Source organism: Mauremys reevesii, linkage group 1, assembly GCF_016161935.1.
Source record: "Mauremys reevesii isolate NIE-2019 linkage group 1, ASM1616193v1, whole genome shotgun sequence".
In the NCBI taxonomy this organism is placed as follows: domain Eukaryota; kingdom Metazoa; phylum Chordata; order Testudines; family Geoemydidae; genus Mauremys; species Mauremys reevesii.
In genome coordinates, this window is record NC_052623.1 from 238,837,532 (window position 1) to 238,853,589 (window position 16,058).

General features: G+C 40.7%; 1 protein-coding gene across 13 annotated transcripts in view; it reads right to left on the reverse strand.

The window, feature by feature from the left end:
- PPFIBP1 (PPFIA binding protein 1) overlaps positions 1–16,058 on the reverse strand; it is a 169,087-nt gene that overhangs the window by 26,697 nt on the left and 126,332 nt on the right. For 9 of the 13 annotated variants that reach the window (XM_039482881.1, XM_039482853.1, XM_039482892.1 and 6 more), the window contains 7 exons: positions 15,542–15,656; positions 13,640–13,672; positions 12,059–12,120; positions 10,405–10,489; positions 5,530–5,687; positions 2,916–3,046; positions 404–457 (listed from right to left, as the gene is read on the reverse strand). In XM_039482881.1, coding sequence (XP_039338815.1) covers positions 404–457; positions 2,916–3,046; positions 5,530–5,687; positions 10,405–10,489; positions 12,059–12,120; positions 13,640–13,672; positions 15,542–15,656 — 638 coding nt within the window. The remainder of the gene's footprint in view (positions 1–403; positions 458–2,915; positions 3,047–5,529; positions 5,688–10,404; positions 10,490–12,058; positions 12,121–13,639; positions 13,673–15,541; positions 15,657–16,058) is intronic. The other 4 variants (XM_039482925.1, XM_039482909.1, XM_039482951.1 and 1 more) reach the window with 1 other exon arrangement.

Genomic DNA, 16,058 nt, shown 5'->3' on the forward strand with positions numbered 1-16,058 from the left:
AAGAGGGTATCATTTTGGGCTTACATGCCAAAGGGGGGTGTGTGCCTTGGGAACTGGGAGGTGCCTTAGCTGAGCCTTCCCATGCAGAGCTGATCTCAGCATCTGTATGCAGCTGCATACGTATTAAAAAAAATTGTAAATCCCCAAGCCCACTGATGTTACATGACTTGACTGAAGACATTTCATACTGCAACAGCAATGAGATGCTAGCGTACATTTACAGAAAGAGCATTAGAAATGATCAGAGCAGAAAACTATCAACATCACCAAAATTATTTTAAAATGAGTTAACGTGGTTAGAATAACTACACACATTTTCGTGTGATCATTAAAAAAAAATCTTTTAAAATATGGTATAAAGGTGTCTAAGTAGAAGCATTTCATTGGTTGATATGGTACTTACAATGGACTGTCACATGGCTGCGTTTCTACGGAGGAACATGGTGGTGTCCCTTCACTGTAAAACAGACAAGGTACTACATTACAAGATACCTAAGAATTCCATCAGTACATCCTATTGGTACAGAATTCCTATCTTCACAACTAGTGAATTTTAACTCTCTTTTTTCACCTGAATGGCTGTATATTACCAAAAATCAAATCTTTCCTCTGTCATCTCCTGTTATAAAAGAAAAAGGGTGGGAGTGAACTCAAGAAGCAGGGCAAAGACTTCCTACATCACTTCAAGCACCACAGGCTAACCAACATATTCAGGAATTGAGTCTGAGTAAATTAAGAGGTCACAGCACGTGTAACGGTCTCACATGCCATTGCAGGAAATGAAGACACAAGCAGGCTATAATGGGAACTCTGGCAATGAGTCGGGTCACAGCGATTGTCTTTAAAAATAGAGAAAATGAACAAGAAATGAGATTCACATTGCTTACGGCTAGAGTTACATGAGTGGCAGCACGGCATGAAGAAATATGGGAACCAGTGGAAGAGTGTGAAGGAGAGAGGGAGAGCAGAGAAAGACAGAGGCCCTGATTCAGGAAAACACTTAAGCACAAGCTGTCCTGAGTGGAGATGCTTTCCTGGATCAGGGCCAAAGAAAGCACACTTCAACACTTGTCTGCCCTAGTTTGTACACTAAAATCAAAGACAGTCTTATAGCAATGAGATTTCATGGCATTTGGATTCCTAACCTCCCATAGTACTATAGATAAAAATAATGGTTGAGATCTTCAAAAGCCAGCTAAGGAATTTAGATAAACACCCCTCATTAGCTTTACTGGGAGTTCTGTGGCTAAGGCTGTAATCCTCTAGCTGGCTTTAAAAATCTCCTTAGTAAGATCTGCACTCACTTAATGCCTCAGGCTAGAAAAACCCAATTTCATTGTCATATGCCAGCCTCAAGGGAATCTACCTCTCAGACTTCTTGAAACTGAGATTTGTCTTCTTCCTGGTAGCTTATTTACGGCTCCCGTGACCAGTACTGGCTAGTCATTCTCAGTTTCGGTTTGGGTTTGGCAGTGCTTTTCAAGATTTTTTTTTAAATTTCCGACTGCAAATCGCTTACAGCAAATTCACACTACATATTACGATATTGCATCTAAAACTAAGCTATTTATATAAAATAAAAACAATTATCCTGATTCTCCACTGCATTACATCAGTTTTATGTTCATCCCTGTCTACAAGGGGGAAATGGAGCCAGCCACACACCCGCCATAATTAATTAGTTGCTTCCCAGACTGAGGGGGCATGGCTAAGGCGGGTCACGTGGCAGCTTAATGGACACCTAGGCCTTGTAAAAGGGCTGAGGGAGATCAGTCTTCCCTGTGGAACCAGAGGGTATGGGCAGGCTCCTATGTAAGCTTCTGAGCCAGGGTCTACAGGAGAAGGGTACTTCAGGGCAGTGGCTCTCAACCTTTCCAGACTACTGTGCCCCTTTCAGGAGTCTGACTGGTCTTGCATGCCCCCAAGTTTCACCTCACTTAAAAACGACTTGTTTACAAAATCAGACATTGTGCTGTGACGCTTCTATTACTGAAAAATCGATTACAGTCTCATTTTTACCATATAATTATAAAATAAATCAATTGGAAGATAAATATTGAACTTACATTTCAGTGTATAGTATATAGAGCAGTCTAAACAAGTCATTGCCTGTAGGAAAGTTTAGTTTGTACTCACTTAGCTTGTGCTTTTTATGTAGCCTGTTGTAAGGCTAGGCAAATATCTAGATGAGTTGATGTACCCCCTGGAAGACCTCTGTGCACCCCCAGAGGGTACACGTACCCCTGGTTGAGAACCACTGCTCCAGTGGAACCAGCCTGGGGACCCGGTGCTCTACAAGAGCAGCCCAGCAGGAGCTCAGTAGGGACTGAGTGCTCTCTCCCAGAGCCATAAAGACTCTCAAAGGTAGCCCAGAAACTGGGAACAGGTCCCCGAGGGTGGGGTGAAGAGAAACCTGCAAAGAGTAGAACCACCTTTTTGTTAGTTGGACATTTGCTACCCCAGAAGGGGTTAACTTTTGTTTATGACTTGGCCAGAAGGCTAAGCCACTGCTCTAGTAGTAGCACTGGCTGGTGTGTGCTGAGGGGACACAATCTCAGGGAAGGAACTGAGGCAGGGAGCACCTATCGTGCCATATTCAGCCAGTCGGGGGCGCTATGGGGAAACTGGTCCCCACAACAATTCTATTGATTCCAACGCCTTCTTTGTCAGCAAGCACGTAGCACACTATTGGTGCTATAATGAACAACAACAACAATAGAAATGAGAAAACAAATGGGTCTGGTGAGCATATAGTTCAATCCCAGATGGATGTTAGAATATGTGACAGGGCTAGTTTGAGGAAACAGACTTAATACTCTAATTGCCCAGTCACTAATAAACACAATTTCACTTAACATTTTGTAACAGAACTTTGACTTTACATACCAGTTAGAAATAGTTTGTAATAACTATACCTCACTTCACTTGCAACTTCTGGTTTAGGCTGTGCTTTTACTTTTTCTGTAGCGGCTTCTGAGCTTTCGGGTGCTGGTGGAAAAGCGGGGATTGAAACTTGCAAGATGCTGGTGTGAATTTGTAGTGAGTTCTAAAAGAAGGAAGGATACATCATTACAATGGGAAAAACTACACAATCACTGTATGAAAATAGAAATCAAATAGATCAGCGACAAAAATAAAAGTCTGACTCGGGCATATGGTTCAATTCATTTTCTTTTTACTATAAACATAGTTTACTGCTTATAAAGATGGGCCAGGCTGACAACACTGGAGCTTAAAATCCTCTGTTAATACACAGCAGGTATAACAGGATGGATAAAAGCAGCATAAGCCTCTTGATGCTGTCTAGTCAATGTGTCTCCCTTATGGACCCCTCTATGACATGAAATAATAGTTCACTCTCCATCTTTGTTCAGTCCTTGGCTGCTCTGAGACTTCCATCAAGGATGCCAATTATTTAAGCTATTTATTTTCTTTTAAATGTAAAGTGCCTCTCTCTGGCTCTAAGCACTAAGGCCCTGATTCAGCAAAGCATTTAAACACACACTTAAGGTCTCTGCTGAATCTGGGCTTCAGGTCTAATCCTATAATTTATTTACACATGCATAGCTTTATGTATGAGACGTATCCCATTGGGTTCAATGGGACTACTCACACACATAACAGTAAAATGTATCCATAGCATTAAAATTAAAAGACAAAAACAGAACTTGGAAAATTCCCATGGAATTTAATAGAAAACAAACTCTCTCATAGGTTATTTGAAACATCCTGTAGGATTCAATAGAAAATTATAAGCTCGCTCTTCATTGCTATAGCATGGTTCAAAAAATCCTGTACAAAGTTATTTTCTATTAAATTTTAGAGGGATTTTAAAAGAAAATTTTTTAAAAAAATTTTAAAAGAAATTTCTCTAACTTCCTATTAAATATCTATATAATGTTAATAGTTGAATTCACTTTATGCACTTGTGTAAATCCATCCCTGGTCAATGCAACCCTTAAACAGATGCTTAACTTAAACACATGCATAAAATCCCATTAAATGCAACTTCAGTGGGATGTGACCATGTGTTTAAGTGATTTGCTGAACTGAGGCCCAAACTGAGAGGCACAATATATCAACTAACAAACACAAAAGGTAAGAGAAAATTATACTTTTAATTTTCAATTTGTATTATCTCAGATATTAACAAACACAAGAAACAGTTTAAATACATGATGTATAACAGGACAGTACCACATCAGCTAAAAAGATCCCCATTATTTTACAATGCAAATGCAACTGCTGGTAGAATGCAGCTGGGTTTCTCCACCATCTCCACCTGTTGTGTCTTGTCTTATACTTAAATTGTAAGCTCTTTGGGGCCGGGATTTGGGCTGGCTTTGTACAGCCTTTAGTACAGTGGGATCCCAGTGATGAGGGCTTCTAGGTGCTACAGTAATACATTTCACCATTGTTCTCGATTTCTTTAAAAGAGAATCAAGAAAACGATGTATGCCTATATAAATTCAACCCCTGGAGGCAAACACCCTATTCCAAGCTGTTCAGAGCTTTCCAGCAGGCAGAAGCACCAGACTTGTAAATATACTAAATAAAAATTAGGGACATAAATAATCCCACTACACAAATGAGTAACTTTTCACACATGAGCAGTCCCGTAAAAGTCAACAAGACTGTTACTCACACGTTATCTCAGTGTAAGATATTGCCTATACAGAACTGTCATGAGACAGTACTCTTTCTTAGTGCTCAATCTTGCACGGCCTGTTCACCCGGATCTCCAGCTGAAGGAATGCAGGGTCATGCCCTAGGTTTAAAGGGACATCAACTCAAAAGAATCACACCTCTCTGAAATTTTCTGGTCCACTGTTACAAGGTACCCTGAAGATTACTGTAAATGAAACATTTGTGTGTGGGGGATGGATTGGGGAGAGCCGTGGAAGGAGATAGTATGTTTCAGTTTGCTTGCTTAGTGCATTTGGTTTACAGCTATTTTCACTCATTTTCCCTGTATAATCAGCTAGTTCCTCATTTTGCATGAGTGCTTTGAGGGGAGAGATAAACATTTTAAATACAGGAAAACATGCTTCTAAAATCAAGGATGTTGGCATGGGGCAGATCATAAACTACTTATAACTCATTTTTGGAAATGGAGACGATAACAAGTAGACTGCACCCTCCTAAATATACTATATTATATATTTTAACTGATTTAAAATCGTCTCAAATTTACTACAGGTAAGTGAAAATAAGCTTTTAAATAAGATTTTACATAAAATCAGTGAGAATACAGTTCCAGAAACTTCCTTATATTTGATATTAAAATAATTCCTGGACATTTTAATGAAAATTAAATATGCTTTTGTGTTTATACAAATTTGGGGTTGGTGGCTTTCAAACAAATTCTATACTAGTAAGGACTTTCCAAACAAAATGGGGAAGTTTTACTGAAACTGCCTAACAAGCAAGAAAACTTAAAGAGGCAGGGAGCTGGTTTCTGTAATACAACTACGGCACGAGTAACGTTGTCAAGTAGTGATACATTGAGAGAAAAATATAGAACAATACCTCTTCATGTGCAGTGGTGTTAAACTCTTCATGGCTCGGAGAGCTGATTACTGGGACAGGAGATGAGCTTTTCTCTTGATCAGTTAAACTCTGCATGTCCAATAAAACCGCTGAAACAGATCCTGAATTTAAAAACTCTTCACATTCGCCTTCTTTGCCTAATAGAAGAGAGATGCAAACATACTGGCTTTAGTTCGGTACATATGAGTATTGCTCTCACAGAGGACAAAACCAGGACTTTTATTTCTGCTCAATAGGGCAACAGGGTGGGTGGGTGACGGTGATAGGAGGAGACAGGGTGTAAGGGTGGGATGGCTGGCTTCTTTAACCCCTTCCTGACTGGCATCATGATTTTCCAACACAGCTTAAAGTAAAACTCCACCAACAACAAAAATACATCAGTGCTTAACAGCAGGAGCTCCAATTCCAGCAGTACCAAAGCAGGACATAAGTACTGATACCCCATAGGCAGCCATAGGATCATTGTTGTTGCTGTGCCCATACAACAAAAGGCAAGCAAAGTTTCACACTGTGAGCCAAATCCTTAACTGGTGTAATTCGGCATAGCTCCATTGGCTTTAATGGAACTATGCCAACTTCCAGCTGAAGATCTGGCCCTATAAATCCATATTTGGAAATATGATGTCTAGGCAATGTTAGGCAGAAACCCTGCACAATAATGATCCAATTGGATTTTTTTTTTAAATCCAAGAGGGTTGAATTTCTTTCAAGTCATAGTTTTGAATAAATAAAATTTCCAAAACTATACGGTTAGTGGACTCCAGATAGATTCTTTAAGGTTTCTTTGGGGTTCTTGTGGAACCAGAATGCACAATCCTCATTTTAGGCATGAGTTGAGTTTGTGTTTAAGCCAGAGGGCACAGGCAGGGCAGGGCACACTGAGAAGGACTAGGGGTGGCAGTGGTGGCTTGCTCCCACCAATTCTGGGCTGTGAGAGGCCCTGGAAAGCTGGCTGGCTGCTGGGCTCTGCCTGTCTCCAGCTGCCTATGGTAGCAGCACTGCCTGGAATCCCCACTGTGCTTCGTGGTGTGGCCCTGCATCCCCCTCTCATCCATGTCTCATACATCCAAAGCAGGGCTTATGGTGGGGCCATGGGGGGGGGCAAGCAGGCAGCCACAACAGCCAACCTGGGAAACTCCTCACTGTCTCACTGGGTCGGTTGTGTGACTCATCATAATCGCTCATTAGCAGCATCAAAGAGCCACAGTGGACGGAAGCATCCTGCTCATGCTATCATTCTTACAGCAAACAACAGCATCCCCTCCTCCCCCACCTCCTCCATCTCAGTGGGTTCCTTGTCAACATGTGCGTGGTGTTTGTTAATGTATGTATCAAACTCTCAAAACACTGCACACACACACACTTCTTCCTCTCCACCAAAAAAAAAAGAAACATGACATGTGTTCAAATGTAAGATGAAGAATCAAAATCTGTCTCCATTGTGCCATCTGAGCCAAAATGGTGAACAAAGCTCAAAGCAGTAAATAACTGGAAAAAGAACAGTCAAGATCAATGCTAGCTAGCTTCTAAATAAGAAAAAAAAATCCCTGCCAGTTTTTACAGTGCCACAAATCAATGGTGTCTCAGTCTGCCAATTCCCTACCATGTTAGCGTTTGTATAGTCGGCTTTCACTGATCGCATTGCCATTCTTTAACTGGTTCAGTCATATTGAAAGGTATGGATTTCTACTCTTCTGATCAATACCAAAGTACCACATGGCTGACAATGACAAGAAAAAGCATTGGGGCATTCACAGCGCTGTGTTTCTAGAACCTCTAATTTATTGTCAAAGTAAAATCTCAATCTTACTGCCCCCCTTTTCTCTAGCCGAAAACACTGTCTGTGTTCTGTGAAGCACACAAGAAATAAAATACACTTTTATCATTTCCCGTGGCATGTGGAGTATCACAAATGTACACCACTGAATCTTGGCTTCACAACCTCTCTCTGTGTCTCCACTATTAAATAGGTTGCTCTGTCATACAAACCTTTGCCCTTTTCACATAAATGCTGGCCTGCTAAACCCAGGGCTGTGAGTTCAATCCTTGAGGGGGCCATTTAGGGAACTGGGGTAGAAATCTGGGGATTGGTCCTGCTTTGAGCAGGGGGTTGGACTAGATGACCTCCTGAGGTCCCTTCCAACCTTGATATTCTATGATTCTATATGGTCTTATTAAATGCTCAAATTTCATGATATAGGCATATGAAGTTTGTATATAGTGACATGCAAGCTGGGGTCAATGACACTAGTAAATAAATTGCCCACCATGAGGAGTTGAGTGCTCTCAGCTCCGGGAAAGATCATGCTCTTACATCCTGATCCGAAGCCCACCGAGGTCAATGGAATGACTGCTATTGACGTCAGTGGGCTTAGGGTCAGGCTCTCAGTAGAATCATAGAATATCAGGGCTGGACGGGACCTCAGGAGGTCATCTAGTCCAACCCCCTGCTCAAAGCAGGACCAATCCCAAGACCCCTAAATGGCCCCATTAAGGATTGAACTCACAACAGTAAGTGGGGAATGATTGTTTTCACCATGCAACTTGTCTAAACAGGAATTTGTAAAAGTGCTTTGATGTGTATTATGTAGGACGATAACGATGTAAAGCAGCACACTCACTATTCGACTTATAGTAAGGCATTTCAGTGATCATTGATATAATGCAACTGCTTCTTATGGGTGGCTAAGGCAGCATGAACTGGTGATTTTCCTTAGTGCATTGCAACAGGGGCAGAGCTAAGGTAGTTTGGGTGCCTTATTTCAAAAATGAAACCTTAACACCGAGTTTTTCATTTGTATTTAAAGTCCAATATTTGGAAAGGTCAAATGCATTCAAACCACAAACCCCCCCCCCCCCCCGCCACTATCTTCACCTTCATGAAATTTTTGTGTGGGAATTTCTCACTCTTTTCTTTAAAAATGGTCCTAGGAGCTGCCGGGGAGGAGTCTTGCTCCTACAAACCCTTTGAGGGCCAGGAGATCTAACAGCTGTTAGGCCACAGAGTATCCTGCAATTCACAGTCCCCCACCCCAACACACACCATCCTGTGCTGACTTCATAAGATCCAATTCTTATGAATCTCTGGAAGTCCTCAGGGTGAGGGCTCCTTTTCTGCAGTGCTTAGGAGAAGCACAGTAGTGAGACTTCCCTCCAGTCTATATCTGAATGGGTGGGACTCTCCTCCTAAGGCTTGTGGAAGTGAGGTTGCAGGTGGCTTTTGAGTCAGCAAAATGTGGGGTATAGAAGGGAGGGGAAGAGTCCCGCTACTCATCCTGCTGCTAACTCACAGGCTTTGCAGTCTATCCCTGGTCAGAGGATCCCCAGGCACACGTATTTCACTGACACCCCGCCCCCCCAGAGCCGCAAGTTAGCCTGTGCAACAGCACTACTTGGTCAGGAACCCTCCCACTGCCCTGCAGTGTTACAGACTCCCCAGGCTTCCAGCCTGCCTTTGATCTGGTTCCCCTAACCACAGCCTGTCCCAAAACACAGTTTCAGCGCTGCCCTCAGTCCAGACCCAACTCTACGGCTGGCTTCGACCCTTGGTGCCTGTTCTTGGCCAAAGCTTCAACCAGTAGGCCTCACCTGCTTAGAACCCAGAACCTGACATATTGTCCTTAACTCTATTGGCCACATATTTCCCCTTGATTCCTTTGCTTCCCTTATCCATTTTCTACAATTCCTAACTTGTGATTTATATTATTATAAACTTCCCCTTTCTTCCATTTGTTTGTTTATATATTATATAATTATTTTTTATAGCTGCTTTCTCTTCCCCTCTAAACCAGGTGGTTTTTAAACCAGCATGGCCTTCTTCTGCAATGGTGGCTTTTTGGGCATCTTGTAAGGTGTCTTAAATGATTCCCAAATTATGAGTCACATTTTTCTGATTAATTTGTTCCTCCCGGCTGATCTGGCTCATAATTGTTTTCAGCTTTGTGAAATTGGCCCTATTAAAGCACTATGTATATTTATCACTGGTCTGGACTTTACTCTGTTTGCACATTTTAAATGTGATCAAAATCATCATGGGTACCTAACATGTAGAGAGTGATGAACTTCTTCCCCCCTCCCTTTGCAGTCCAGGCCCTACACAGGAACTCTCAGGGACTAAAAAACCTGAACCCGGCAGTGACATGAGTTAGCTATTCTGCCCCCTGTCCAGTGCCAATCTTCATTCCCCAAGAGTCTCAGTGGGGCCTCCCAAGTCCCACCCCCCAGCAACCTTAGAAATCTCCAATTTTTATAAGCCTTAGGACGCTCGTTGGGGTCACCTACAGCCTGGCCCAACCTGGTTCCTTCTCCCTTCCCATCCCACAGAACGGGGGGAGGGGTGCTCTTGTTCTAAGTCATGTCCTCCAGAGGGAGGATGTGATCCTGCGGCCACATGCTGGCTCCAGAGGATGTGATGTGGATGGGGAGAGCCCAAGCCTGGCTCTCTCCTGCCCATCGCCTATTGCTACAGCTGTTCAACAACTCTCAGACTTCCCCAGTGCAATGTGTGATGCTGCTGCTGTGGTGGTGGTGGTGAGCTCAGCTCTTTAGAATGTTCATGTCCGGTTATTATTCTGGCAGGCTACCAATTCTCCCTAAGGAACGCAAGCAAAAGAGGGGGAATGGTTATTTTTAAGTTAAACCTCGATGGAATTTCATGGGACAAAGAAAAGGAACTTCTCTAGCCCAAGGACTTATTCTTTGCTGAATTTCAAAGGCCTGTTGCAATCAATCGGAAGTGACAGAGCTTCTTCCAAAAAAGTCACAAGAATCTTTTAAAATGGAAAGCGTCAGGCAACCTAAATGTGTGCAGTTTAAATGCCAGCAATGTGGGAAATCTTTGTACTTGCTCTGTACCTTTTTTCCCCTGAGCCGATATTACCATGTCTTGCACTTTCTTATACCGATTCAGGGATTGTCGCAGCTCTTCTATCTTCCGATCCTAAAACAAAGGAAGGATCCATCTTGTGATTGTGATTTCTTTTATGAAGAGTCAAAAATAAGAAATAAAAACCTAAATAAATTAAATTGTCTAACAGATTTAAAGAAAAGAGAGGATAAAAGCTCAGAGCTTGAAGAGTGCCGGAAATAGAAACCTGGATTTATATTTGGTGAAAACTGGTTTCTGTACAAAGGACATAACCAAAACTCAGGATCTAAATACGGAGGATTTGAACGCCCCCAAACTTTAAGGTGGATCTCAAATTTTGCAGCATCATCCCCCTCTCCAAAAGAAAACTTATATAAAACACCATATTTTATATATACAAGAACTCCCCACTTAAAGTCATCCCAGTTAATGTTGTTACGTTGCTGATCAATTAGGGAACATGCTCGTTTAAAGTTGTGCAATGCTCCCTTTTAACGTCATTTGGCAGCCGCCTGCTTTGTCTACTGCTTGCAGGAACAGCAGCCCGTTGCAGCTAGCTGAAGGGGGCTTGGAACCAGGGTGGACCAGCAGCCCCACTATCATCTTTCCACTCCCCTAAGTGCCCTGTGCAGCAGCTGCCCATCAGGCTAGCAATTGCAGCTGTCCCTCCCCTCTCTGCCATGTGCTGCTCCTGCCCTCTGCCTTGGAGCTGCTCCCCGAGACTCCTGCTTGCTGTGCGGGGGGCGGGAGAGGGGAAGAAGAGGAGGGCTGTCAGGGTGTCCCCCTCCCCCCCACTTACCCCATCTTCCATAGAGCAGGGGGGACAAATGAGAGAGAGAGAGAGAGAGAGAGTGTGTGTGTGTGTGTGTAAGTCTTTTGTCTGGTGAAAAAAATTTCCCTGGAACCTGACCCCCTCATTTACATTAATTCTTATGGGGAAATTGGATTCGTTTAACATGGTTTTGCCTAAAGTTGCATTTTTCAGGAACATAACTACAATGTTAAGAGAGGAGTTACTGTATATATATATAAAAATATGGTGTTTTAGTTTTTTTTCTTTCTATATACAGTTAGCATACCCTCTACCATTTTTTAAAAAAATGATACGCATATTATTGATTTAGAGGCTTAGATGACTAGTAGGGCCAAGTTCTCAAAAGACATCTGCAAAATTTACACAAACCCATATGTATACATAAAATGATATGTGCATCTGCGAATGGTGCCCTTCCATATTCCACAGGTGCTATATACTTTATAGAACGCTCCTTTTCAGATTTGGCCCAGAATAATTCATGGCACTTATATGTAGAGCTTTACATTTTCAAAGTACTTTACAAGATAGGTCTTGAGCCGCAAACCTTTACTCATGCGAGTAGTTCCACTGAATTCAGTGGCACTACTTGTGAGAGTAAGGATTACTTGCATGGACAAGATTTGCAGTATACAACTTGTAACTACCTATTTGTGGTGCGGTCAGAAGCAACTGCAATACACCTATTGACTTCAATGAGGACAGACTTGGACCCTTACTAATTAATCTTCAAAATGTAACAATTTACATGATGCCAATGTGCTGATCGTACTAGAGGTGTAACTTCACACAATGAACGAATGCTGAACTAATGACTGTTTTGCTACCTTTTCTTCATTCGCTGCCATTAGAGACTCCACAGCCTTCTTCATTTTCTGTACCTCTATATCTAAAAATACACAACACAATTGCACAAGTCAGATTAAATGAGAGAGTAAATGGAAGAAAGAAAACATCCTGACAATTTCTGAAGCTATGTTTACAAGAAATAAACAAACAAAATGCAAACCACTAAAATTATTTCCATCTGAAATCTATTCAGAACATTCTCTCTATGGAAGCAGTTTTCAACAACTAAATGACTGAATTTAGCAAATATTCATATCCTAAAACCATCCTAAGAAAACTGCAAAATCAATCAGTGATACCTTTCCTGTGTTATTTCAATCCTTTAAATAATGGAGTAATTATAACGAAGAGCTCCAAAATAAAAACATTACAACAGGAGTGCAATAAAACAGTCCTTCATTATGACAACAGCCAAACATTCCATACAGCATTTTATCAACCCAGATATACAAAGCAATGGAATTAAGCAATGGATTGTGGGACATGGTGAGAAAAGCATTGTGTCATGAGGCTTAGTCATAGCCCAGAATGGATGAGAACAGCATGATGGAATGGTATATGTATTCACTGTGATGAGCAGTCATGCCAGAATGTGTGTTGTAGTTTAGATGTGGAAAAGGATCCTTAAAACAGAGATGAGTACAAACTGTGCTTCATCTATAATCCTCACTTACAAAATATGTAAATGCCTTAATGTAAATATGTAAAAAGAGGGTTTTTTATTTCTTTTTTTAAAGAGGAGGGGATATTCTTTGTTTCCATTAGAAATCTATCTCCTTTGAATGAGCAAATGCAGCTTTAAAATTAGATATGTTACAAATGTAGATGAGTGATCAAAAGGATGAACAAGCAAAAATTCTCCTTTGTAACGTCACAGATTAGTGTTTTAATCCGCAACTGATTATCACACACCAACAAATATAACCAAGGATTACTGTTGAAGGGGTGAAGAAAGTTCTTCCTCAGCAAAACGTAAGGCCAAAGAAAGATGTATAAAATACATCATCCTGTGCATGATTGGCTCACTGGATAAATACAGCTATTTAAAGTTAGATATCCAAATTCTCTGCTGGTGCAACTCTGCTGACTTCAGTCGAGTTATGCCAGCACAGAATTTGGCCTACTATATTGTGACTGCACTTAACACAGAGGGATATTTTTTTACTTACATGTGCCTTTTATGAAGAAAAATCTATCTATTCAACCAGCTGTAAAAGTACTTCTTAGCAGGATCAATTTAATTTCTTACAAGCCTTTCTACAATGAGCCATATCTAGCAAGCATGTAAAACACCTAGAAATGAACAAGTATAGCAGACTCCCTCTTGCAGGCTGCTTCAGGAAGCCAAAGATTTTGTTTACTAGATTTTCAATAAAAAAAATTTATATTAAAAGTCACAGCCTATTGAAATCACCCTTCATTTCTAATAATGTAACTGAGGCTTATAGATGAGGCAAACTAACAGCTTCTGTTAAAGCAGTTTTAAAAACACATGCAGAAAGCTATATTCAGAATTTCTGAAGTATAAATGCTTGTGGAAAGACACCAGGAAACCTTACTTTTGTCTTTGAGCTTCTTTTTACAATTTTCATCTGTGCAGGAAAACCCAGTGGATTTGCAATTAGCATACAGGTTATGACATTAAATACCATTTAACATTATATGCTGTTACTGTTGGAGTCATCAATGAATCATTCCTTACCCTCTGACAACAAGAGTAAAACAAATAACATTTACAATTCAAGGGCCCAGTCCTATAAACTTGCACACAAGTACTCCCTACTCACCTGCTGAAGCCAAACAGGATCACTTTCTAAGGGCTCTGGCCTGAGAGTCTTATACAAGGCCTCAGCATTTTTTCCCGCCCGCATGTTTTCACATGCATTGTCTCATATAGTACTTATCCCAACAGACTGCTCTTACCATAACACTAGACATAAAATATATTATACTTGTACTAACAACTAATAGTAGATAACAGAATAGGATTGCTCAGGTAAGCATAAATCTGCAAACATGGCAGATACTCTGCAAATATTTCAATTGCATTTATTGCAAAAAAATGTATTCTTTAATGTTTTCCAAACACAACAGAACCTTGGTTCATTCGCAGTAATGACTGGGAGACCCCTGCGTGCAACTGAACCTTGCAAATTATGGCTCAGTACCATAAGTCAAAGGGAGCATGGAAGTTGAGGATGCTTGGCAGCTTCCAGGAAAAATCTCAATATGAGTAATAAATGCAATAAAAATAACATTAGCAAATTAGTAAGTGAACAAACAAAAATTGAATGTATAAAATGCATTGTGTGCATTATCCTTGCATCTTGGCAACTGAAGTCCAGTTAGTTTTATTTATTTTTAGTACAATAATATTTCACACTAGTCTAGCAAATGTAATGAAGCATATTTTACAAAAATAATGGAATCTCAATACTCTTAAGACTGACAACAGCAGGTGTATGTTGCTGAGAAGTAAAGCGAGAGCTGGTCAGAAAATGCCAATTATTTTTTGTGGCAAATTTTGAAGAAAAAAAAAATCTTTTTAAAACCCCATAACCTTTTGAGAAAACCCCCATAACCGATTTTTTAAAATTTTCTTTAAAAGGTTTGGGTTTCCAGTTTTTCACTGAGAAACTGGAAAATGTTGACCATAATGAAAATTCTCCATGAGAATTCAGGTTTAAGTAGGACTCCGATAGGGTTTAAGTGGGACTTCCAAGCAGTGTACGTAGGCCTTGTGCACATTCTGAATTTCACCCAATTAAGCCTGCTCTACATGTAAAATTTTTGTCAGCACCCTGGGTTGCCAACCCTCCAGGATTGGCCTGGAGTCTCCTGGAATTGGCATCGATCTCCCAGTGACTACTGAAAGCAATCTGGGAGATTTTAATAGGATATTTTAAGAAAATGACATTACGTCATGTTTGGGGGAGGGGGAATCTGGAACAGCTTCGGTCAGAGTTGGCAACCCTATCAGCACTGCTCTATTGGTCAGGGGAGTGCTTTTCTTCCTTTACTTCTAACCGACTTAGCTATGCCAAGTCCCAACATAGACGCAGTTATACAAAAAGTCCTTTTGCTAGTGCAACTTACTCCATTAGAGCAGTAAACTATACTTTTGCAGTTACAAGCTTCGTCCATGGGGTTTGGGGTATTCCCAGCAAACCCTTTCTAGTGTAGACAGGGCCTCAGAGTTGTAAACACTTGGTCACCTTATTTTAAAGCAAATCAACAACCTATTATTGTAGGTTTTATGATTGCTTTGTGAATACTTGCAGAACATGTTAAAAGGAATAAACATGCTGGCAAAATGTGTAATGAAAGTGAGGTTTTAAAACAAGGATTCCCTTATAACAATTGACAGAAACAATTATTTAAAACAGATAAGGCATAACTACAACTGTGCAAGAGAGACCTCTAGAAACCTTCACTTAACCGGGAGCCCCCATTGTGCTTACCTCTGTCAGTTATTTCAACTCCTTCTCCTTTCATCTTGCACACCAATTTTTCCTGTAACTTTCTGACTTCTGATTCCTTCTGTTCCAATTTCTCTTTCAAAGATGCCAGTTCATCCTGTATAGATACATAAACATTTATCCATAAGAAGAAGGTTTAAGTTTTGAAGAGGATTTTTAAATATTTTTTACTATTTAAGTTAGAGATGGTTCCCAACCGAAATTTCACACCTAAGAAGCCCAAGGAGAAGAGCCTCATCTGATGCAAACTGTTATGAGCCCATTGAAATAACAACATCAGCTGAGAATCTGTCCCCAGAACTTTGAATCTCAACTTTTGCAGCAAAGCTGCTATCTCTATAACAAGACAGACCCTTCCTCCTAGGTCAAAACAGCCCCAAACTTGGAAATAGTTTGGATTCAGACCAAATTTTCCATGCAAGTCCCATCACCAATTTAAATGTATGATGATTTTTTTTTGTCTGAATTAAAAGTAGCATTGGGAAAAAAAGGGGTATTT